The sequence below is a fragment of the Impatiens glandulifera genome, chromosome 4 (assembly GCF_907164915.1).
Source record: "Impatiens glandulifera chromosome 4, dImpGla2.1, whole genome shotgun sequence".
NCBI classification, from domain to species: Eukaryota; Viridiplantae; Streptophyta; class Magnoliopsida; order Ericales; family Balsaminaceae; genus Impatiens; species Impatiens glandulifera.
This window is the reverse complement of record NC_061865.1, coordinates 48,395,363-48,420,056: the sequence shown is the minus strand read 5'-3', so window position 1 is coordinate 48,420,056 and position 24,694 is coordinate 48,395,363. Positions and strand designations below refer to the sequence as shown.

At 30.5% G+C, this 24,694-nt stretch overlaps 2 protein-coding genes across 2 annotated transcripts in view; both read right to left on the bottom strand.

Moving 5' to 3' along the window:
• Window positions 1-11,941: 11,941 nt before the first annotated feature.
• On the bottom strand, window positions 11,942-12,839 carry LOC124937066 (60S acidic ribosomal protein P3-like). The gene is made up of 2 exons (XM_047477576.1): window positions 12,624-12,839; window positions 11,942-12,091 (listed from the first exon to the last, which is right to left on the bottom strand). The coding sequence occupies exons 1-2, from the start codon at window positions 12,819-12,821 to the stop codon at window positions 11,942-11,944; spliced, it is 348 nt and encodes a 115-aa protein (XP_047333532.1). The 5' UTR covers window positions 12,822-12,839.
• A 3,772-nt stretch (window positions 12,840-16,611) lies between these two features.
• Window positions 16,612-24,694, bottom strand: part of LOC124936236 (exocyst complex component SEC8) — a 27,413-nt gene continuing 19,330 nt past the window's right edge. The window contains exons 18-27 of the mRNA XM_047476719.1: window positions 24,502-24,609; window positions 22,512-22,709; window positions 22,235-22,320; window positions 20,046-20,244; window positions 19,897-19,974; window positions 18,512-18,613; window positions 18,289-18,363; window positions 17,387-17,482; window positions 17,251-17,300; window positions 16,612-17,031 (exon numbers count right to left, since the gene is read on the bottom strand). Of these exons, the coding sequence (XP_047332675.1) occupies window positions 16,944-17,031; window positions 17,251-17,300; window positions 17,387-17,482; window positions 18,289-18,363; window positions 18,512-18,613; window positions 19,897-19,974; window positions 20,046-20,244; window positions 22,235-22,320; window positions 22,512-22,709; window positions 24,502-24,609 (1,080 nt within the window). The 3' untranslated portion in view covers window positions 16,612-16,943. The remainder of the gene's footprint in view (window positions 17,032-17,250; window positions 17,301-17,386; window positions 17,483-18,288; window positions 18,364-18,511; window positions 18,614-19,896; window positions 19,975-20,045; window positions 20,245-22,234; window positions 22,321-22,511; window positions 22,710-24,501; window positions 24,610-24,694) is intronic.

The window sequence follows — 24,694 nt, the reverse complement described above, 5'->3', positions numbered from 1 at the left end:
TCCAAGAGGCCGCCACATACTCTGCCTCGCAGGTCGACAGAGTTACAATAGGCTGCTTCTTTGACAACCAAGTAAAAGCTGAATTTCCGAGTAAGAATACATAACCCGAAGTACTTTTCCGGTCATCAACATCACCACACCAATCACTATCAGAGTAACCCACTAATCGGTAGTTATCTGATTTTGAATAGAAAATACCAAGTGAAAGAGTTCCTCGAACATATCTCAGAATTCTCTTCGAGGCCTTCCAATGTGTATCGCTTGGATCCTCCATGAATCTGCTTGTTATCCCAACACTCAACATTAGGTCGGGTCTCGTGCTTGTAAGATACCTTAGACTTCCGACTAAGCTTCGATATCTCCCAGCATCAGCCCGTTCTCCTCCATCAAACTTTGAGAGTTTAGTGCCTGGTTCCATTGGAGTTGAAACTGGGTTGCAGTCCTCCATTTTAAACTTCTTTAAAATTTCAAGCGCATACCTCTCTTGGGATATAAAAATCCCTTCCTCTGACTGCTTCACTTCTAGGCCAAGAAAATATTTCATCAAACCTAAGTCTGTCATCTCAAACTCCTTCTTCATTACCTCCTTGAACTCCTCAATCAGTTTTGTGTTGCTTCCGGTGAATATGAGGTCATCGACATAGAGAGCGACTACCATCATATCATTTTCTGATTTCTTTGTGTACAAGGCATGCTCGTACGGACATTGCTGGTACCCATTTTTCTTGAAATACTCGTCAATTCTCTCATTCCAAGCACGAGGAGCCTGCTTCAGCCCATAGAGGGCTTTTCTCAATCTCAGCACCTTCTTCTCATCACCTCTCTTCATATACCCAAGTGGTTGCTCGACGTACACCTCCTCCTTCAACACTCCATTTAGAAATGCTGATTTCACATCCATCTATAGAATTGGCCATTGGTTTTGAGAAGCTAACGAGATCAGAAGTCGAATTGACTTCATTCTCGTGACAGGAGCAAAAACTTCATCATAATCGATTCTCTCCTTTTGTCTATAGCCCTTCACCACAAGTCGAGCCTTATAACGCTCAACCTCTCCTTCGACATTCATCTTTTTTTTTGTACACCCATTTTACTCCAATTGGTCGAGTTCCTTCAGGAAGGTCGGTTAGCTCCCAGGTTTTATTGCGTTCAATTGTCCCAATTTCTTCATCCATAGCCGATCTCCATTTCTCGTCTTGTACATCTTTCTCAAAATTCAAATCTTCTGAGTCGGCGAGAAGACATACAATGTGGACTTCATTTGTAGTGTCATATATCTCCCGTAGACTTCTCATTCTGGGCTGTAGAGGCTCAGATTCATCTTTTGAAAGCTCGGTGGTTGTTGATATCGGAGGCATAACAACCTTTGAACTAGTTTCTTCCTCAATCGTGTTACTCCAGTTCCATGTCATTGATTCCTCCACGTGAACATCTCGACTCACCACCAATTTCTTATTAATAGGATCAAACAATTTATATGCCTTAGATTTTTCATCATACCCGATAAATATGTACTTCTTGCTTCGATCTTCTAACTTTGTCCTGTGCTGACTTGGTACTTGCCCATAGGCCACACTACCGAATACCTTGAGATGAAAGACATTCGGCTTCATACCACTCCAAATCTCTTGAGGTGTCTTCTCTCCTAGCTTGGCATGTGGACATCTATTTTGCACATAGACTGCGCACTGCACTGCCTCTGTCCAAAACTGTTTCTGCATATTCTTTCCTTTCAACATAGATCGAACCATATCGAGTATAGTTCGATTCTTTCGTTCTGCTACACCGTTTTGCTGCGAAGAATATGGAGCAGTCAAGAAACGTTTGATTCCATGTTCCTCGCAGTATTTGTTGAACTCGTTAGAAGTGAACTCACCTCCTCTGTCAGATCGGACTGCTTTGATAACTTTGTTTGTTTCTTTCTCCGCCATCACTTTAAATTTCTTGAAGTTTTCAAACACTTCTGACTTCTCCTTCAGAAAATAAATCCACATCTTTCTCGAAAAATCATCAATTAAAGAAAGGAAATATCTTTTACCACTAAATGACTCTGGAGTTATTGGCCCACATAAATCCGTGTGAATCAGTCCGAGTTGCTCCTTTGCTCTGTATTCAGAACTTCTTGGGAAAGAAGTCCTCGCTTGTTTCCCGATCACACATTCTTCACAGAATCTCTTTTCGAATATAATGTTAGGCAGTCCAAGCACCATCTCCTTTTTCACCAGCTCGTTCAACCCTCCGAAGTGAAGATGACCGAACTGATAATGCCACTTCATGGCCTCATCCTCTAGATCAAGTTGCATACATTTATCTTGAACTATTTTAAGCTCAAGTTTGTACATATGATTTTTCTTCATTTCTACTTGGGCAATGAGTCTCCCAAGTTTATCCTTCAGCTGCATTTCTCGGTCCTTCATTATAGCCGAGTACCCTTTCTCCATCAACTGTCTCATGCTCAGTATGTTGCTTTTGAGATCAGGTACGTAGTAAACATCTCTGATTTCTCCGATTCCCCCATTTTTCTGCTGATACCTGATCGTTCCTCGACCTTTGACGGCTACTTTTGAAGCATCGCCGAAAGAAATGGATTCGGACTCCACCTTTGAGAGTATTTTGAATAAGCTTTCGTCGTCGCACATGTGGTTACTTGCGCCAGTATCCAAGTACCAAAATGAGTTATCAGAACAACTTAGTTTGATCTCAGTTTCTGGAATTTTTGTCACCAGCAACAACCCTTCATCTTCTTTCTCAACAAAGAAGTTTGTTGGTTCCTCCTTTTTCTTCTCGGATCTACAATCTTTGGAAATATGACTCAACTTTCCGTAATTATAACATTTTATCGAGTAACAATCCTTGGCAACATGCCCATTCTTTCCACAATTATAACACTCAATATTATTATTTGTGTTTGTCCGGACACCCCGAGCTTGACCTCTGCCATGCCAGTTCTGTTGGCCGACTTGCTCACTTCCTCGTCCTCCTCTTCCTCTACCACCTAGGCTTCTGCCTCTTCCTCTGCCTCTGGTACTCTAAGTATAAAGCACATTCTCCTCTTTTATTGTCGCCTTTGCCTGGAGAGCCTGTTCAAGAGACTCCCCCTTCTTGTTTTTCCTTCTCTGCTCATGCGCTTCCAAGGACCCAACAAGCTCTTCAATGGTGAGCGTTGATAGATCCTTAGATTCCTCTATTGCGCACACAATATTTTCGAAACTATCTGTCAATGACCTCAGAATATTTTCAACAACTCGGTTTGATGAAAGACTCTCACCATTCCGATTTAGTTTGTTCACCACGGTCTCCACTCGAGTAATGAACTCAGATACGCTTTCAGACTCTTTCATCCTCATGTTTTCCAGATCGCCCCTTAGGGTTTGAAGTCGGACTTGCTTCACCCGTTCGTCTCCTTTGTTTGTTATTTCGAGTGTATCCCATGCCACTTTGGAAGATTTTGCATCAACTATCTTCTCAAAACCAGATTCGTCGACAGATCGGTATAGTAGATATAGAGTCGCCCTATCTTTAGCTCGAACGACCTTCAACGCGTTCAACTGGGCATTTGAATACCCATCTGTGTTCTCCGGTTCCTCATACCCAGTCTCGACCACATCCCAGTTATCTTGGGAACCGAAAAGGGCCTTCATCCGCACCTTCCAGTTGTCGTAGTTGACGCCTTTTGTCAACTTGGGTAGCGGGATGCCATTGGTTAGACCTGTCATTCCTCTCAAGTGTTTACACTCAACACACACACCTCACAAGGCTCTCGATCACTCTTGTTTTTCTCTCTCGGCCAGCGCACACCGCGGCGTTCTCTTTTGAGACTAATAGGTTTTCTCACGCTCACCTCACACACAATAGCTCTGATACCAATTTGTTGATAACAAGATGCCAAAATATATATTTCTTATTATCTCAAATAGATTTTTACAACTCTTTATAGAAAATCATAGACTCTTCATATGCTTGACTCTTCAAATGACAAAACAAAATTATTCTGCATATTAAATAGCTCCCACCCAAATCTCTTGGTTATTCCAATCACCCCTTGTTATTACTCTAGGATTATTAAACATCAAAAAACTAAATACCTTATTAATTAAAGTTTATTCAACAATAGTTACAAGTAGCGACAATAATATGCTTCAAATGATCATATGAATGAACAAGTAACTAACTTGGTAAAATTCTTGACTAGGATATTGAGAAACGATAGCTATTGACTCCCATATATTCCATGAGCTCTATATCTTCCTGTTTAAGCATGTCACTAATGTAGTAGTAGGTTGAGCAAATCAAAATTATGTTTGTGAAATGAATAAAAATTAGTACTCCATATTTGTGGTACTGATCAACAGCAATATCCCCATTATTTCCATAGATTATTGTATCTGTAAGTAATACAGAGGTAGAGAGAACCTCGTTAAATAATTGGAACAAACATATGTTTATTTTTGTATGTCTTGCAGAGATCTCACCAGGTTTATGAGTGTAAACATCCCAGTTATTCCAACATTTCTCATCACTCAAATAAGCTCCCTCAAACTGCAACATAAAGAACAATGTTAATTCATTCAGCCTATTTTATGATACAAGTAAAGTGGAAGATGATGATGATATATATAAGAAGAAAATGGACCTGGTAAGAAGGTGATGCAGTTCCAAGGGAGGAAGTTACTTGATCCCAACACACTTCCATCACAATGATGACCAATAGAGAGAAACAGTCAAGATTGTCTGTTGAACTTGAGTTTGTGTATAATACAATTTATTATTTTTAGCATACTTTACTTTTAATTAAGACTAAAATTAGTAAAATTTAATGTATATCTTAATCTCACCGAAATAACATGAGTAATTAATCATAATCAGATTAACTTAATTCTGTCATTTAAATCTATTATAATCTAACTAGCTAGTAAGTAGTACCTATAAAAGAAATATACTATGTTTGAGATATTATTTAATGGTTGTAAAATTTAATTTAAATTAATAAAATTTAATTTTCGAGTTTTCGAGTTCGAACTAGTAGCTTGAATTGTCATCGAGTCAAATTCGTCAAGTTCAAGTATAAATATTGGTGCTCGATGTAATTCGAATCGAGTATTTATAATGTAATTTGAGTCAAGTTCGAGTAGTATGGTACTCGACTCGACTCGTTTACCCTAACTAGTTTTTTTTATAGTATTTTATTAATACAAGATTGCTGTAAACTACTAGGATTATGTTTATAGTATTTCATTAATACATGTTTGTTGTAAACTAGTTTTATTTCTATTATGTCATTAATAATACATTACTGTTGTAAATTGTCATGGGAAGAGGATAAAGATTTTCCATTTCTTACAATACAATACAATATGTTATCAAATAAATTAAAAATAATGAATAAAGTGATTTATCTTTTAAATGTTGTTTATTTGAAATTAAACTAAAATAAACAAAATTGAAGAAGACGGTTTACCAATTTGGAGTTGGCCAATTCGCAAGTCAAGGTCAAAATTAGTCATACTTAAAGTAAGTTTTTCCATTTTGGTGTCAAAATCAAAATATATATTTGAGAATAATATTAGATTTGTCAGACGAAATTGATTCAAATTTTAAATATACTTAAGAATCAATAATACTTGTTTTTACTTACGGAACTTGACAAAATATATTAAGTTATTTAAAGTAATAAAAATTCATATTGTCATAAAAATTAATCATGTATATATTATTTAGTAATTTATTCAGGGTCACCTCAGTATTTTGTTGGGAAAAAAAATAGACAACGAATTATGTAGGTAATTCGCAAACACATTTAACCATGCATAAAATTTGTTGCCGTCTGACGGGCTCAAAATCAGGACCTTAGAGTGAGTATTCACCTCTTATTACCGTTAGGTTAGAAGAGAGTATCCCCTTAAAATTAATTAAACCGTTTTAATTATCTTTAACTTTTTATCTTCTTAACTTTTTACTTTCTTCCCTCCCCATCTCGATCCGTCCTCCGAGTGGTCTTAGTAAAAAAATTCGGCCGTTACCCTAAATTTCTAGTCTCTTTGATTGACCTCACCATTAGATTTAACACTTGTTTTTTTTTTTTAAATCTCAATATCACAATTATTTTTGTGTGTCATATTCCTTTCAAATTAAAAATAATTGGTGATGAGAAAGTGAGTATCAAACAAGCCCTAACAGATTGTAACAGCAAACAACTAATAAAATTATAATATTAGTCACGTGAGAGCAATGATGTAGGCAAACATGCCAACTTCTTCATATACGTGGGGTCCTACAAACCGTATCATCAAGAAACCCAAACACAAAATGGAAGCCACCGAAATAATTTCAAACAAAAAATGTTAAAATAATAATTCATTCAAACTTGACACTATTCCTATTCTTCCCAACCCTAACTATAAAAACCCACAATTTCTACTAAACAATCATCATCTGGTTCATCTCCAAACACCCCCATCAATCATTAACAAACCAAAAATGGCCAATTTCGCATCCCAATTTCTAGTCTCCATGGCCACGGTGCTTGCATTTGTTTCCATGGTGGCTGCACAAGACGCCCCTGCCCCAGCACCTTCATCCCAAACTGGCGCAGGTTTCTTCTCATCTTCCATCTCCACCGGAATCATCTCTTCATCTCTCATCCTATCCGCCGTCGCCTTCCTTATGAAATGATCAGACCTTCACCGGAGATGGGTTCCTTTCAAGATGTCTCCTTCATGTCTATTTTGAGGGATTTGTATTTTATCATTTAATTTCACAATATTAATTTGTATCATGAGTACAATTTATTATATATAATAATAACAAATGAGTATCATTTATTATTTCAATTTATCTTAGATAAATAACAAATTGTGAGAGAAAAAAAACCCCTCAAATACATTATTGGTAGAGAAAGCAAACCATAGACACACTAATTTGTTGCATTTAACAAAAGAATTATCAGAATTAAAACAATTATAATCTAATGATAAAATAACTTTAATTTGTGAGAATATGTAATGTTTTATTATTTAAATATAACATTAATCATTTAGTTGTTTTCTAATGACCCTTTATTAAGTATTTATTTTGTATTTCTCCATTTTGAAGGCTAATATTGATGCAATTATAGATTAAATTTATCTCTCTAAATTACAAAATTATCTCCTAATTTAATGTCTTACATTTTAAATCTCTTAAACTTTATTAATATAATTTTCTTTTTGTGATAATTCATATACACTTCGAAAACAATTTCGATTATTTGAGATTCTAATATAAAATAGACGTCACCAAGATCTAAATAACTAGATTGTCACATATATCTTTTTCCTTTTCAATGTTATTAGTTTCTTGATGTGTTAATATCATTAATGGAAAATTATATAATCCCATAATTTAGAAATAAAAATTATCTATTTCACTCCACTAAATTTGTGATTTACACAATTATTTAATTACATCATAATTACCATCTATATTCCACCAGATATAATAACTTGATAAAATTTGTGATAAATATGACAAGAAATTTTATTGAACTCATCAATGAATTTCTTTAATTTATAGAGCATTATTTTGGGTTTTTCAATACAAAATTTTAATGTTGCTCAATATAAAATGTTTTTTTTTTTGTTGATGTTATCATTGAAAAACACATTCTATATATTCATGTAATGTATCTTCAAGTCAAAATATGCCATGAAATCAAATAAAAGTCATTTTATTCAATGTCTTCAATGTAATGTCCCTTTGACATTCATGGAAATAATTATAAATTTGGAAACATGAATTCACAATTAATGAAACTTAATAAAGACATTTTTCTGATCTTTATTTGATCTTGAATCTCTCGTCTAAATAACTTGCAATGAGTCAAATTTCTTAATTGTTTGATGTTGAGATTATATTTCTCAACCCTCTATCTACCATCATCCTTAAGTGTCAACTTGGATGAAAAAGTCTTTACCTATATAATAAAGATGATCCGTACTTAATTGACCATTTAAATATGTGTTGTAAAATTCCATCAGTACCTTTAACAAAAACTAGCCGTATCCTGTATTTGCACGAGTAATAATATAAAAAATCGTGAAAAATATTACGGTAAAAATATGGGCGGGTCAATCCATAATCCGACTCAAATATCCATTTACTCTCACATATATCCAAATTAACCACAACTTTCGACCCGACAATCCGAACATTTTAAAAATTAAGCATTATTATCTATATATAGATTAGTTAGTTAAAAAGTTGAACTTATATTGTTAAAATGTCCCGCGTTCATCAAATTTGGTGTTGAATTTAAAAAAATAAAATGTTATTAGCCTAGTTGGTTAAAAGGTTATACTTATTTTGTTAGGTTACAAATTCGAACCATACCTATAGCATTTTTAATTTTATTTTTAAACGTTTTAAGTTTATGGGAGGGTCAACCCACAATCCGACCCAAGTATCCATTTACTCTCACATATATATCCAAATTAACCACAACTCTCGACCTAGCAATCCAAACACTTTAAAAATTAAGCATCATTATATATATATAGAGTAGTTAGTTAAAAAGTTGAACTTATACTGTTAAAATATCCCGCATTCATCAAATTTGGTATTGATTTTAAAATATAAAGTGTTATTAGCCTAGTTGGTTAAAAGGTTGTACTTATTTTGTTAGGTTGTAAATTCGAACCATACCTATAGCATTTTTAATTTTATTTTTAAACGTTTTAAGTTTATGGGCGGGTCAACCCACAATCCGACCCAAGTATCCATTTACTCTCAAATATATCCAAATTAACTACAAATCTCAACCTGACAATACAGACACTTTAAAAATTAAGCATCATATTATATATATATATATATATATATATATATATATATATATATATATAATAAATAATATATTAGTTAATACACAAATATATCTTATTCTTGTCGATTTAGTTTTCTGATTAATTCGTTAAATACTCGTCCTAACTTTAAAACATAAATTTACCCAATTAAAAATTGTAAGTAAATACCGTAAAACTACAAAATAAATAAATTGATACACAATCATACACTCTTCAAGCTTCTTCTTAAAATATTCTAAAGCAAATTTTAAGTTTAGAAGGGAACTTTGGAAGATTTTCAAACACAATATTTTCAAATATTTCATAATATCCGTGGTTAAATCCTAAAACTCATTTTTTAATGAGTTTAAAGATTTTTGTTTTTCTAAAAGAATGTCCACTAATCTATTTGATAATGGTCTTGTCACGAGTTGGGTTTGAACCCTAGGTGTGCTCCATGTACTCCAAATGTGATGCATGATCTAGATTTCAGCATAATTCACAGGGACTCTTTTTTATAACTAAATAACTAGATTCGAGGTCGTGAAAAGCCTGACCTAAAAATAAAAATCGGGTATCTTTCTAACTTGATTAAACATTTTTTATTTCGATAAATGGTTTTACAAAATATTGGTGAGTTGTTAATATTGTTTTCATGATATGTTGCATTATTATATATATGACTAAACAATATAATATGGTTAATTTCTAATTAGTTATGGCCAGGTGAATATGTTATTTATGATATTTACAAAAATTTGGAATAGGATGTTTACATAATTTTACTTTCATTTCCCTTTACAAATTTTAATCTAATAATTTACTCTAAAGTACATATGCTTTAGAGTAATCCTAGGCTTGGTCCATTTGGCCGGATTAGTGTGACAATGACTAATGACTACTATGTTGGGGAGTGAATTACTTGTTCTCGAACTCGATTTTTATTTTATTACTTGACTCCGATAAATATTTTTATTTCTATCTTTATTCTCGATTCTTTGGGACCCGATCCTCAACTGGTACCTGTTACCCGATCAAACTCTTATAAGGTTATAAAAATTTAAAAGAAAATAATTTTAAAGATGTTACATATACCTAACATATATACCCGGTTACTTACATATTTAGTATATGTTAAAAAATATTACAATTTTGTTATTATATATTAACGTTGAAAAAATGTATTAGAATAAAGCTTGAATACAATTTAAGAGTAAAGATTGAAGATAAAAAATGAGAAGAGAAATAACATTTTGTTATTAAAAATAATTAAAGATGAAAAGTAATGACAAACCAAAAAATAACTTGGGGAGAATCTTAACAAATAAGTTGAAATGAAGTGATACTGCCAAAAATAAATGTCATATTTATTGTGATATTTTTCATAATGTGGAATGTAAGAGGTCACGTTAAGTCTTAATAAAAATAACATTTTATGTTTATTATTAACATAATCTGATGCCTGCCGGATTTTAGATTTTTGTTTCGCACACCGGCCCTTCATTCCCGAACGCAGTCGGGTACCTTTCTACCTTCGTTGTCCGATTCCGAACCCAATTTAAAATACATGAACCTGATCATCGGGTATCCACGATATATATAGGTAGTCATTGTCATCCTTAGATCGGACTATATATAAATTGTTTTTGGGTTACGACCATAAATCATATTACTAGCGATTTTTTATGTATGTTTTGATTAGGTGTGTTTTGAAATATTTTAAATTCTCATTTATATGTTAGTTAGGACATGTTTTCTTCAATACTATTTTAGTATTCTTTTTCTTTTTATTCAATAATTCATTTAGTTTTCAATGGCTTTGAATTAGTGTTTATAGTGCTTACTAGCTAATTGTTGTGACTGATTTTTCAATGTTTTTAATTAGTAGTTTTATTTGTTTATTTTTCAATGGCTAATTATTTATATTTTTGTTTTAGTAATTTAGTGTTTAATATATATGTTTTTGACTAATTTGTGTCATACTCTTTGTTTTATAATCTAAATATTTTATATGTAAGAATATCTATGAATTTGATGGTGAATGAGAAGTTATAAAAATATGCTGAAAATGTGTTATAAAGACTGAAATGTGTTGCTGAAAATTGTTAAAATTGTGTTGAAATATTTATGTAATTTGAATTTTTTGATTACTGAAATGTTGAAAAGATGATTGCTTAAGATTTTTTATTTGTTTTTTGTGCTAAATTTTTTATAGTTAAAATTTGTATGCTTAGTTGATGAATGAAAAATGTGCTTTAGTTGATTTTTTTTGTTTCATAAATAATTTGAAATATATCTTTTGACCACATTTTAAAACAATGCATTTAACTAGACATGAAGATTTTTGGAGAATAGTAGCCAATAGTTAATTAAAATAAATCTTCACTTCCCAAAACAATTATATTCCTATAAATGAAAATATTTTTTTTGGTTGTATCTCTTTTTTAAAAGGCAAAACTTGATTTGATTTTAGTCTTAAAACTTTTAACTTTACTAGTATTTAGGATGTTTTAACCAACCTTTTATGTCAACTTTATCATGAAATAACAAAACATAATATATAATTTCCAAAATTAATAATATTATTGAACGTGTTTAAACCACTTTTATACCAACTTTACCATGAAATAATAAAAATATATATACTTTTCCATAATAAAATAATAACATTTTATGCCAACTTTACCATGATATAATGAAAAATATATATAATTTCCAAAAAATAATAATATTTTATATCAACTTTAACATGAAATAATGAAAAATATACCCATATTTAGAATGATTATTTTTAAAGAAATAAACAACTAAGCCAAATCGCTTAAACAACCTATGCCATAATTTGAAATATCATCTTTTTGTAAATTAATTTTAGTCAAAGAATTTGAACTTTAAACTTATAAAACATTATTTTTTATGACACTTTACTATGAAACAATGAATAAAAACACTATTATTTTCCACAAAATAATAACATTCAATAAAAATCAGAAAAATAATTCCAATATGAAATAAATTAAACTCATTGTATGATCTCCATTGCAGAAAGTTTCCAATAAATTGAACAAAAATCTTAGAAAGTGAAATCAAAAGATAAAAAAACATAATAAAAATAAATTCATCTAATCAAAAAGATTGAAATTAAAGTCTTCCTCATCACTCTCCTCTTTAACTTCTTTCTTCTCTTCCGCTGCCGGAGCTTCTGCAGCTTTCGCCGCAGGTGCTGCTGCCGCCGCAGCTCCTCCACTGACCGAACCACCGCCAATAATAACCTGCAACCGACAAAGATCAAAATTAATACTAATAAAGATCATCAAAAGAATCCTTCATTACTTACACAAGTGCGAAACCAAGATTTAAAATCTAACAAAGCTAAAAAAAATTTATAAAATTTACCAGTTTAAAATAATAATAATAATATCAAACAAACAAAATAAAATATAACTAGTTTGTCACTAATTCTCTATACCCACGAAAAAACTCTCAATAACTAATGTATTTACTCTAGTTATTGTTATTTACATACACAATACACAGTATTTTAGGCTACCGGACTACATATATATAGGGCTACATATATAGATCCACTCTTGATTAATCATATTCAATCAATGAAATTACATGACAAAAACTAATAAAAAAAACCTCTGTAAATCACATGATTAAGATTTGTCAAACTTTTATAATGAAATTACAAGATCAAAACTAATCAATAACGTCTGTAAATCACATTAATAATGAGGCGTTTATAATAATTGATTAAGACCAAACAAACAAACGAAAAAGAAAATAAGAGATCGATACCTGAAAAACAGCGGAAGAAGGAGAAACGAAGGAGAAAGATGATTGAAGACCGCCGGAAGAATCAACGGAGAGAACGGTCTGAACTAATTTTCTCTGTAGATTGAAGGTGGAGTCGGCTGATGCTTCAAGATCGCCGGTGATCTGTTTGGCGTTCCAATCGGAGCCGGAAGTCCTGCAGACGAAAGTGAAGACAACCATTTTCTTGAGAATTTTTTTGATGAAGAAATTTTTTTGATGAATATTTTTTATGGAGAATGATGCAGTTAAGGTGAGTTTATATGGGATTAATAGGAGAAATATGGAAACCCTATCTAATCTTTCTATATTATAGGAACAAATTCGGTTAAGCCGCGTGGTAGTCCCTATTCCCAAGGTAATTTAAATTATATTATATTTTAAAAATATTATTCTTCTCTATTTTATTTTATTTATTAATAAATTTATTACTTATTACGGCAATTTTTTCTCGTTACTAGTTCGTTTTTTCAGGGATATTTTGAAACATTTTTTTTTTCAAATTCACTTTTATTTTATTTTTAAATTAAATCCTAATTTGTATCTACATAATTTAATATATAATAAAATATATAATTATTTAATTATATTTAATAAATTATATAATATATAATAAAAGATAAATTTAATTTTTAGTTTAATCAAATCATAAAATTTGAATTGAGTTAAAATTTTATTTAAATAAAATAAAAAAAATTCGATAAAACTAATAAAATAAAATCATAATATATACTCAAAGTACTGTTTGTTTAGTATTTAATAACATTAGTAATAATAGAAATTATATAATAATATTTATTAGATTTTTATTATTGATATAAGTTTATATCCTTAATTTTTTTACAATATATATTTAAGGTGACATGTTATAACTTTATAATTAAAAAATATTTATTATTTATAATGATAATAATTTTAATTATTATCATTATAATATTTTTTATATTTTAATTAGATTATAAATAATATTATTTATTATATATATTAGTTATATTTTATTACAATTATTAATAATATTTAAATTAAATAAATATAATTTACAGTTTATATTATAATTAATTTTTATACTTTAATTAAAATTACATTGTTTATTAAATATAATAGTTATAATATTAAATAATAATAATATGTAATAGTAAATAAATTAAAAGAATAATAATAATTAAATATTAATTATATAAAAATATTTTTAAATTTATATTTCACTTTAATTAATTAAATAGGTAAAATAATATTATTATTTATATATTAAACACAAAATTATAAATAATGTACTACTTATACAAATTTTTATAATTTTTAACCCAAACGAAAATAACAATATATATAACATATATTACTTTATATTATATATATAATTTTATAATTTATACTTTTATATAACTATATCATAAATAATTTATATAAATAAATTAATATTTCTTACTAATTTATTTTTCCAATTTTCAAACATGTAATCTAACTTTCAATAATTATAAATTAATACAAAACTCAAGCCTAAATTTTTTTCTCTCAATTTTTTCTAAATTAAAATTCAATTTTATTCTAAACAAGTTTTTCTAAATTCAAATTCAAATTCAATTTTATTTTACTTTTGTTGTTAAATTAAATAAATTACATCTTAATTTGTATCTATCTAATTTAATATATAATTAAATTATTTAATTATATATAATATATTATATAATATATAATAAGAAAATAATTTAATTTTTTTAATTAAATCAAGATTTTATTTGAAAAAATAATTTTAAATTTGATTTATTGTAAAAAAAAAATAAAAAAAAAAATAATAAGAGATTCGATACCTGGAAAACAGCTGCGGAGGAAGAAGGAAGGAGAAATAGAATTTAACACCAGAATAATTGATAACCAGAATAATTGATAGAAGAATAGACGAAAATAACAGTCTAATGAAACAAGTTCTAATGGTTTAAATTTCATTGTAAATTAAGGAATTGTATCTAAAAAGATAAGGTGAACAAACTGATATAGGTATAAGTGCACAAAAAGGTCTACTTGAGTTCCTCCTCCTCTCCGAACAACCCTATTTAATCCAACTACTTGTGTTAAATCTCGGAAAACACCATTGAATCTTTCTCCTTGTGTTTATCCTCCTCCTTCTCGGACAGACCCATCAAATCCATCTTCACATGTTCCTCCTCGGAAAGCACCATTGAATCTCGCTTCTCATGTTCATCCTCCTCTTCGGACAACCCTATCGAATTCAACTGCATGTGTTCCTCCTTGGACAGTACCGTCGATTCACGCTCATCATATTCTTTTTCCTCCTCCTCGGACAACACTATCGAATCCAACTACTAGTGTTCCTTCATATATAAATCAATTCACTAGAAAATCAATATCGATAACAAGTAATGTTATAGGCTCAACCTCTTCATCAAACGTATTAAAGATTAATTGTCACTCAATCAAGTCAAGAATCAAGCGACATGAGCTAATGTTCATTAAAAAGTTGTAATAACAAATAACAAACTACAAGAGATAGTTGCAAAGAAGAAAATATATTATTTAGAAGAAATCAATGTTTCCATCTCAAGAGAGTAAAATTTCACAAACAATGAAATGCGTTTCTTTTTGTTTTTTTCGAATAAACTTATTTATTGTTTATATTTTTTATTTATTTATGAATAATGATTCTTGTTTATGATTTATGTTCTTAGTTTGTTTATGTATAATGATTATCCTATATTATTTGTTTTAAAATATATATATATATATGTGATTAGTAAGAAAATAAAAAATAAAATAGAGAAAAGAGTTGAGCAAAGGTAGCTGTGTGGGTAATTCATAGAAACTTTGTTTATATATTTTATTGTATTCGATTGAGTTTGTAAGAGACTCCTACATATAACAATAATTGATAGGCTGTCATTAAAGTTTTTAATCAAATTTAGAATTTTTTAAGCTTTTTTTTTTTAATTATTTCTTATAAATTTTTAATTACTTTAAATTCAAACCTTAATAAAAAAAATTCTTTGATCTCTTACAATTTACTCTCACTACTTAAATAACCTTATTGGAGTATGTTTATTAGCAACTTAATATTACAATAAAATCAACAAATAATTTGCTTAAGTATCATGATGAAATTCAGTTACGTATATTTTCTTTTCTTTTAAGAACACAAACAACATATTATTTGTTATATATGAATGAAAGTTCTTGGACGATAAGATTGATAACAACTAACATCTATGAACTTCTTCATCAACAATCGTTTGAGCTCATAACTGTAAAGTCGTAGATTCAAGCCTAATTACTAACTACTTTTACCGAAACACATATGGAGTGCCTGGCCCGGACCAAAAAGAAAGAGCAACAAGATGATACAAGAAACCATGGCTAAAAGAACGTAAATGTTATATTATTCATGATGGTTAAAACTTACATATCAACGACAATATAAAAACTCCATGGAATTGATATGTATTGACAATGATAATGTTGTCAATATCCTCACAAGGCCTAAATTTTTACATAGAAATTTGGTTATAGGGTTACATTATACATATAATTTTTTAAAAAAAGCTAACTAAAAAAATAAAATATATATACCTATACTGACGGTAATGGAAAACCATTGTTAAAATTGTTGTCCACTTCGGGAAGGGTTGTTTTGTTGATACATATGAACAGAAATTTGAGCGATATCAGAAATATCTGCGATGTTACTAAAAATTAGGTCATTTAAGGATTTCAAAATTATTAAGTAATAACAGTACCAAATGGATTACTTAAATAACCCTAATTCTGAACAAGATGCAATAATTTAACTCAAATTTAATTCTCAAAACCCTTGGAGAAGTAGAAAACATTGCATAATTGCTTTGAAATAGATTAAATAAAGGACCTTAAAATACAATTGTAAGTTGATAGACATAAATTACTAAATCTAATATTTTTTTTTTGGCCAAAAGGTTGCATAATTTATTAATAAGAGTGTATTACATGATGTTCTAATAAATCTGATTGTTCAAATGAATTCTTTACAAACAAACAAACACTCGAACCAATACCAAACTATGCATAAAAAATAAAAATAAAACCTGCACTTAATTTTACACTGCTTCTCTTTCTCTTCCAAACCACATAAATGAATGAATATGACCATTACCAACCAAATGGTTTATATAACCAAACCTTCAAAGTTGAAGCTCCACTCAATACAATATGGCCTAAAATCCACAATTAGTTTGAGACACTCAAGAGGTTTCTTCTATACAGCCGAATAAGAAGAATGAATATTTGATATACATTCGCAAATTTCAACAACCAAGAAACCTACGAAGACAAAATTTCCTTCAAACGGTCTTGCCCATCTATAGGAATCTCCCTCCCCGGGACTTGGACCTTCACCAGATTAATATACCTGAAAAACAAACTTACACTATTAATTATTCCATGATTGAGTTCATCAAAGTCATTAACCAATAACCTACAATGTATGTGACGATTAAAAGTCATTTTAGTAATGAAGACCATCTATACCATTTGTGGAGAATATCTAGTAAATATATGTATATCTATTAAATCATTGGGGTTTCTAAATTTTCTTTTTCTCAAAAAAAAAGTAGCAGTAGGAACTTACTCTTGAGCTGTAAACGTGTTCTCATGCTCAGTAATGAACGGAAGCAAGGCCTATAAAGAATTATAAAATATTGTAAGTCATGCAAGTGCTAGGGGATAATGAAAACATAAATATATATAAAGTCAAATGAACTCACTTCAAATGGTGTGTTTAGCAGCTCATAGTAAGTCCTCACTCGATCTAACTTTAAATGAACTTCTTCACTATCGATAGGTGCAATAGCAGCTAAAGCCTATTTATTTGAACAACATTTAGAAAATAGGAAATACTAGTATTAAAATAAATTAAACATTTGAACAATGTAAAATAATAGCTAAACTTCATCATTTTAAATGAAATTCACAGATGAAAAAGTGCTTCATGAATCATGTCTCATCAAGTCTATGAATAGACATATCTATTAAATGCACCAAAGAATGATCTGTGTAACTCTTGATTGTTACTTAATAAAAAAAATCGAATTTTTCATCTGCCTTTTGCTGAAACCGCCATGAATTTTTTCTTCAATAGAGAAGGCATGGTTTGCACTTGGCTTCCATCACTTAGTATTCTAAGACTTATTAGGCTTTCAATGTATCTTTCAACACTTCCTTTAAGTGTCCTAATTTCCAGCAGGAATCACAACTAGTTCTTGTAGACTTGTAATAGTTTAATAAATCCAAAATATATGAAGAAAATCATCTCCCCTACAAAATTCTACACATCTACTTTTTACGGAGTCCCTTGTCTAGTCGCAACAAGTAAGCCAGAAGAAAAATACAACTAAATTCTAATTTATGTATACAAAATAGAGGGAGAACGATATAGATAAATATAGGAGCTACTTCTGCACTTGCCAAGTGTTATAGTTCAGGAAGTTATTCCAAACATGATATTTGAAAGGTAAGTTCCAATTAAATTATCAATTCCATTTCTAGCTAAATAAACAAGAGAAGAGCAGGGAAATGTGTGACCTTCAATGCAAGTATGCATCAACTAGTCCAACAAAATAACCCTTTGCAAGTATTTAGAAAAGAGCTCAAAGGTAGAAGGAATCACCTGTTCTAGTGCGATTGAATTTCGACAAACCTGCTGAACGCCGAAAAGATTGATGTACTTCATATCAGCCAGTGCCTAGTACATCATTTTAATTTTAATTGTGTCATAATTATGATAAAATAAAGGCCTCAAAATTGGGAACAAGAGACAAAATACGGTTCTGAAGACAAGTCCATAAACTACTGAAACAAACTGACATTATAGAGATAAAGCGGTTGCAAACCTTGACAGATGCATTGGCAGCAACACCGCATATGCCACCAAAGATGTAATTTCGCTTTGCATCAGCAATAAAAGGAGACATTTCTTCATCCCTGCGTGTTATCTGTCATAAAGAAGAAAGTTGGATCCGTGATTATAATTCGTGTAATGAATCAAATAGCAGCTGGATAACACCAACCCAAGAAAGAGTATTTTGCAATATTAGCATGAAGATGTCCTTTAAAGTCAATCCAACGAAGCTAATTCTTGATTGATGTGGTTGATAATCCTATATCTTCAGTGAGTTCTACTTGATATTCACTACTTTGACCTTTGCAATCTATTTACTCTAATTTTTTGGATTTTACACAATCCTCTTAACATTCTTGTTTATACCTATTCGTGCCTTGCTCTCTCTGGATTTGGAAAATCTCAACTAGCTCTTGACATTTCATCCCTGTGGTATAGATAGATTCTTTTAATGTTTCTTTTTATGAAACGTAAATGCCATCCTTGTGAGTTGTTTTATTAACATCATCATTTGTCCTTAACAATTCCCAAGAAAGTATAAATTAAAAAATAGGTAAGATTTAAAATATCTAAGGGAAATCTTGTCTTAGGAAACTTACAGATTGCTTAACTGTTAGCAAAATACATGACAAATTACTTGGAGGCTGACATAATAAATGTACCTAAGGTAATACAAGTACAAAATAAAATATAATTGAACTTTGGTAAGCATACTAAACCAAGATATAGATCCTTAATTTTTGGTCTAGGTTTAAGAATACTAACTACTCCAAGAAGGAGATATGTTCAGTAATGTGGTATTTTTAGAGAGATTTGGTGAGAGATAAAACTCTATATTACTGGATGGAATCACGTGAATGAACATTTATACAATATGAAGGGGAAACCAATCACTACTTTAGTTGGTTCCACTAAGAAAGGCATAACCACTTCTTAATTCCTAAAGACTAGTTTGATTATTTCCAAACTTTCCCTCAAACTAGGCAACATATTTTTCAAACCAAGGAGGCCTTGTGAGTGATTTGAATCTTGATTCGGCCCACATAAAATGCTCAAAAGTACTTGATTCAACTAAAAAATTAGTGTCTTTAGGGACAATCGTCGAATAAAGACTATTTTATTTGAGCTGCAAAGATACAATATTCAGGCTTGGTTTATCACCAAAAAGAACTTTTGTCTAGGAAAAGTTTTTCAAATGGAATTCGTACTATAAACTTGAAGAGGCTACAAAGAAAAGACGAGAAAATGTACTTTCGTGAAAACCTCCCATAATGAAAACTTGGGAAATCTTCCTATATAGAATTTTACATAAATCAACAAACTAAGGTCTGTTGCAGACGGTAAAATAATATAAAAGTTCAAGGCAGTAAAGATCACCTTTGAAGTCAATGAAATAATGAAATCATCAGGCTCTTCTGCATCTTGATCTTCAATGTATTCCCTACTTGTCATTTCCTGTTTCAATGCTTACCTAAGTTTCATATGTGTGACAAAAATAAATGTTCATGACAAAATTAATCCCACACCTGCATATGGAAAATAGTTTCCAATTGCATCTCTACGCGTAAAACCTTTAGGCAATCAACTGCCAACTTTCTGTATTCTTCAGAAAATGATACCAGATCCTTTGGAAAGGAACTTGCCGTTCGAGAATGATGTGGAGCCTTCTGGTTGATATTTCCTTCTACCAGGTTAGATGATGCCTTTGCACAAGTTTTTGCAAGCCTGGTTATTGTATGAGAAAACACAAACACACTATAAATAAGCCATTGAAAATATTAAGAATACTATGTTCATTGATGTGCATCTAGAAATTTTGATTCCAAAATAAAGGTTCGCTAAAACAGAAATACAAGAGCAAACAATAATAATACAGTCTAGGAAATGTAATCAGACAATTACCCTAGTATAGAAAATAGTCAAACCAAATTATACCAATAAATCCAACCTGTATTAAATGGATGGATAGTAAAGGATAATTTTAATGCACCCACATTTATCTACTATTGAAGGAGGTGAATGTGATGTGAACCCAAGTAAACTAAAGTAGATCCATGCAGTTGGAATAGTGTCATAATTCATTACTATCTCAGTGTGAGTGACAAACCTAGGAAACAACAATGAAGATACATACAAATACACCATGAAAAGACAAAAAAATATTTATCTTGAATGACAAGGAAGCACAGTTTTGCTGTCTTCAAGCCAACAAAGGAAAGCAATGTTTTTGTATTTTATCCAACAAGATTATTATAGTCAATCATACATTTTTATTCATAACATTTTTTACACAAAAAATTAGTGGATAATGATAAATCTTTTAGGGGAATATTTTAGGAGTTTATGTATATGGGTAACTGAAATTTCTTGTAATTAAGTTTATTATGAACTTACTATATATCACATAGTTCCCTATTGCTCCATATGATCAAGGGAATACCATGACACTCTAATGTTTGGTACTTGTAATAACAAGATATTGTCTTTCAATACTTTGTACTTCTGCTGATGATAACTCTTCTAAGATTTCGTTATATCTCATAGAAACCAATAACTTCACAAAGTTTTTTACCCATATCTCAAATGAGATCAGTCATGAACCATTTCTTCATCAATTTCGCTCATAATGATTTCCCAAGCCTTCTACAATAGTCACCATTGACAATTTCTTTCAAGTTAGATATTTTAAGACAATATCTCTCTCAATTTTCAAGATAAATGACATAACACTGAACTCATGATCAATCCTCTTGTAACCATTCAAATGGTTAGAAAAGAAGACCATCATTTGGTGGAAAATGGCCAATGTTTTTTTTTTCATATTGGAGTTCCTAAACAATAAAGGACATGTAAAATCTTTTGGCTCGTTATTTTATCAATAAGGCGGGTTTTCACATCTAGATGATCAATTAATTATCCCTTTCTTCATCAATTTTAGTTTATCAAGTTATTGGATTTTGGCTAATGTGAGGCTTTGTGGCAAATTTGAGTAGAAAGTTATAGAGAGTTTGTGAATGACAGATGAGAATTTGGTTTAGAGAAATCCCTTACCAAACAAGGCCATTATATGTAAGTTCTAGAAAGTTTTTCATTTTTTTATTGAAACAACATTGGGAGAGAGAGAATAACAAATAAATAGTGTTGTTCTTTCATATTGACTTTCAAATATTTAATGTCACACCATTTTTTCTAAAATCTAGGAAAATAATATGTTGATGGTTGAGCTTACAGGTTGAGATGGAAGGAATACTAACTCGTAGTGGGAAGCTTAACATATTTGAAAACAAAATCAAGACTGACAAATTATCATATTTGTGTAGCTCACCATTTTTATTAAAACACAATTTATCTTATTATTGGACATGACTAATGTATAATGTAATGAGATTAACGCACACATGCTCAAATCTGATATTTTAGCAAGTTGAGAAAACTGAAATCTGGACAGTAACTTGATAGTGGTGCTGTAAATTAATATATCAACGGATATTCTTTCTCATTCTAAACCTTGACATATGACGTATCTACACTGTAAGACAGCACATAATCTAATTCTCTTCTTTCCAGTTCACAATATCCTTACTAGGAAATCTCAAACTTCTGGCCAGAGGTGGCATATTCTATATGCCAAAAATAGGACATTGATATTAAACCAAGCTTCTCCATGAAGAAGAGTAAAAGACAAGTTCAATAGGAACCAAAAAAGAAAACTTGCCTTTGAATAGAGTCAGCAACATACTCCAATGAGTCACTAAGGGATGCCAAAAGTGTAAGTTTGTTATCATCACGAATCAGATGTTCCTGCATATAACAGAATTACACAGACAAGAAGATTGGTATATTTCACCTACTATTTTTACACAGATTGTAGTAAATTATGTTTTAACAATGTAGTTTTATCTAGAAAAAGAAAAACATATTCTGGATTAGATAAATAAATTCCCATTTTCTAGGATAACAAAAGATCATAGATGTCATCTTCACATGCTTACCTGCTTGATTGGTCTCAGATTTAGTAGTAGATCACTCATTTCTGTTTCGATTTCTATAGCTTCAGCATCAGAACTAGCCTTTTCAACCTTCCGCTGACCTAGTGATGTAGGCAAGCAAGCACTGGCTGGATCACTACGCAAAAGATTCTCAATGTCGTGTCGTCCAATGAGCATATAACTTAGCTTTTCTAGAACAGCCTGTAATATGGAAAGAAAGGGAAAAAGGAAATCAAGGAATCATAAAGCTATAGATGAATCACTGACAAGAGCATGTCCGAATAAGTGCACTCAGTACATGCCACATCCAAGAGTTAAAACCGGATCAAGTTCCCGATGAAATTCACTTAGGTACGGCACTTATAATGAACCTATGTTTTAAGGCTAATAAGTTGATTTTCCACTTGCTATGGTGAAATATGTTAGGCCTTGTTCAATACACAAAAATCTCCCAACATTGTATCTTAGGCATGATGGTGTGAACCCTAAATTGGGCTTACAAAATCTTGAGAGAAGGGGGGAGACGGAATTTAGAAAGAGAGACTAAGAAAATTACTAATTTGTTATTAAAAATTTGACTTGATTTACTTTGGTCTTCCCTTATAATTGATGCTAATCACAACTATATGCTACCTAAAATAGATTGATTAGATTAGATAATTGATTTGCTTAGAATGGGGTCTTTGATTCCGGAATGTTGTGTATATATTAATAGGCAGTAATAGTGAATTAATTCATTTAGAAATAAATACATTCTTTTATTCTCTTTAGTTCTGTAATTTTGTTCGTATTTGAATCATAGTAGGATTAGGGATAGCATACTATATATGTTGACTAACATGGGGATTACTTGTGCATTAATGAAGAAACAAATCACATACTCTCTGTTCTCTTGGCTTTTCATTTATCACTTTGGATCTCAAACCTTAAAACTGCTATGATAGGCATCAAAGCTTGAATCTTTGCAGTTGTTACCACTACTATCATCTATCTATTTTGCATATTTTATCTATAAAAAATGGCCATCAATGTAAATATATAGTATTAAATTACATTTAAATAAAATTGTAACTGATCTAATCTACTGATAATTATCAGCATAATTTCATACTCATATATAGTTATCCTATCTAACTATTTATAATTATCTACTAATTATAATTATATAACCACATATTGTCCTCTCCACATGTCATATTCCAATAGGTGTTCAAACTAATTTTTTGTTACGTATCACAGTCTTACTTCTCCACAAAACAGAGACGGCATATTGGCAAGATTAATGCCCCATTTAGACATGTAAATTTTACATAAGGTTATATGTGTAAAATCAAAATAAGAGTGAGAAAGAAAGTAAATATAGATTGTATGTAATGTTCTTTCATATATTATCTTCATTCACTTAGTATTTTCCTTAATTTTCACTATTAGGCTTACAGTACTTAATTTCTACTTATATCTCCAACGATTTGAAAGAGAAATAGGACACCATTATCACTACTTGAAAACAAGCAAAAAAATTATTACCTCTGGAGCAAAAATGTACAAGTAGGTCACATTGAATAAAAATCTAGAATTGAAATATCATAAATGTTTTTAGAAAAGAAAATCAGGAGAAAGTAATTGTTTCGAGATATACTACATTAGTTTAAACAATATATAGGAAACCCACAGAATTTCTTAGGTTGAGGTTACTTCTACTGAGCAACAGTTTGCTGGGTTACTTTTAAACTTCCTTTAGGAGTTAAGGATGAAAAAATTCATAGGAGAAACATAAATATGAAAGATATCCAGAGGAGAATTAGATTTCCTGCTAAAGCCCTCTCAATCTAACTGGTTTGGTAAACTCGTGTCCTTATTTTCTAGTATCCTGATGCTTGTTATTAATTGAAACTAGACAAAATAAGAAAACCTATTACCATCTGAAACAAGGCATCAAATGGAGGAGCTGTATAGAAATTATTTACAGGTGAGATACTAGAAAGTTGCTTGCCTCCATGTATGAAGCACGGCATCTTTCGTATGTCCGTTCAAGAAATGATTGCACAAATGTCACAATTTCTCCTGCAAATTTCGGCATCGCTTGAGCCCAGCCAATTACCTAGACCAAAAGTAAGAAAATATATCTTAAGCTTACATTTAAAACAATGAAAACGTATAAGCATAAAGTAATGATTCCTTACAAT

Excerpts from the sequence above, each read along its gene's own strand:
- LOC124937066 (XM_047477576.1), bottom strand. The coding sequence starts at position 12,821 with ATGGTTGTCTTCACTTTCGTCTGCAGGACTTCCGGCTCCGATTGGAAC. Across the intron at positions 12,092-12,623 it reads CTTCTTCCGCTGTTTTTCAG|GTTATTATTGGCGGTGGTTC; the intron begins GTATCGATCTCT and ends TGTCGGTTGCAG.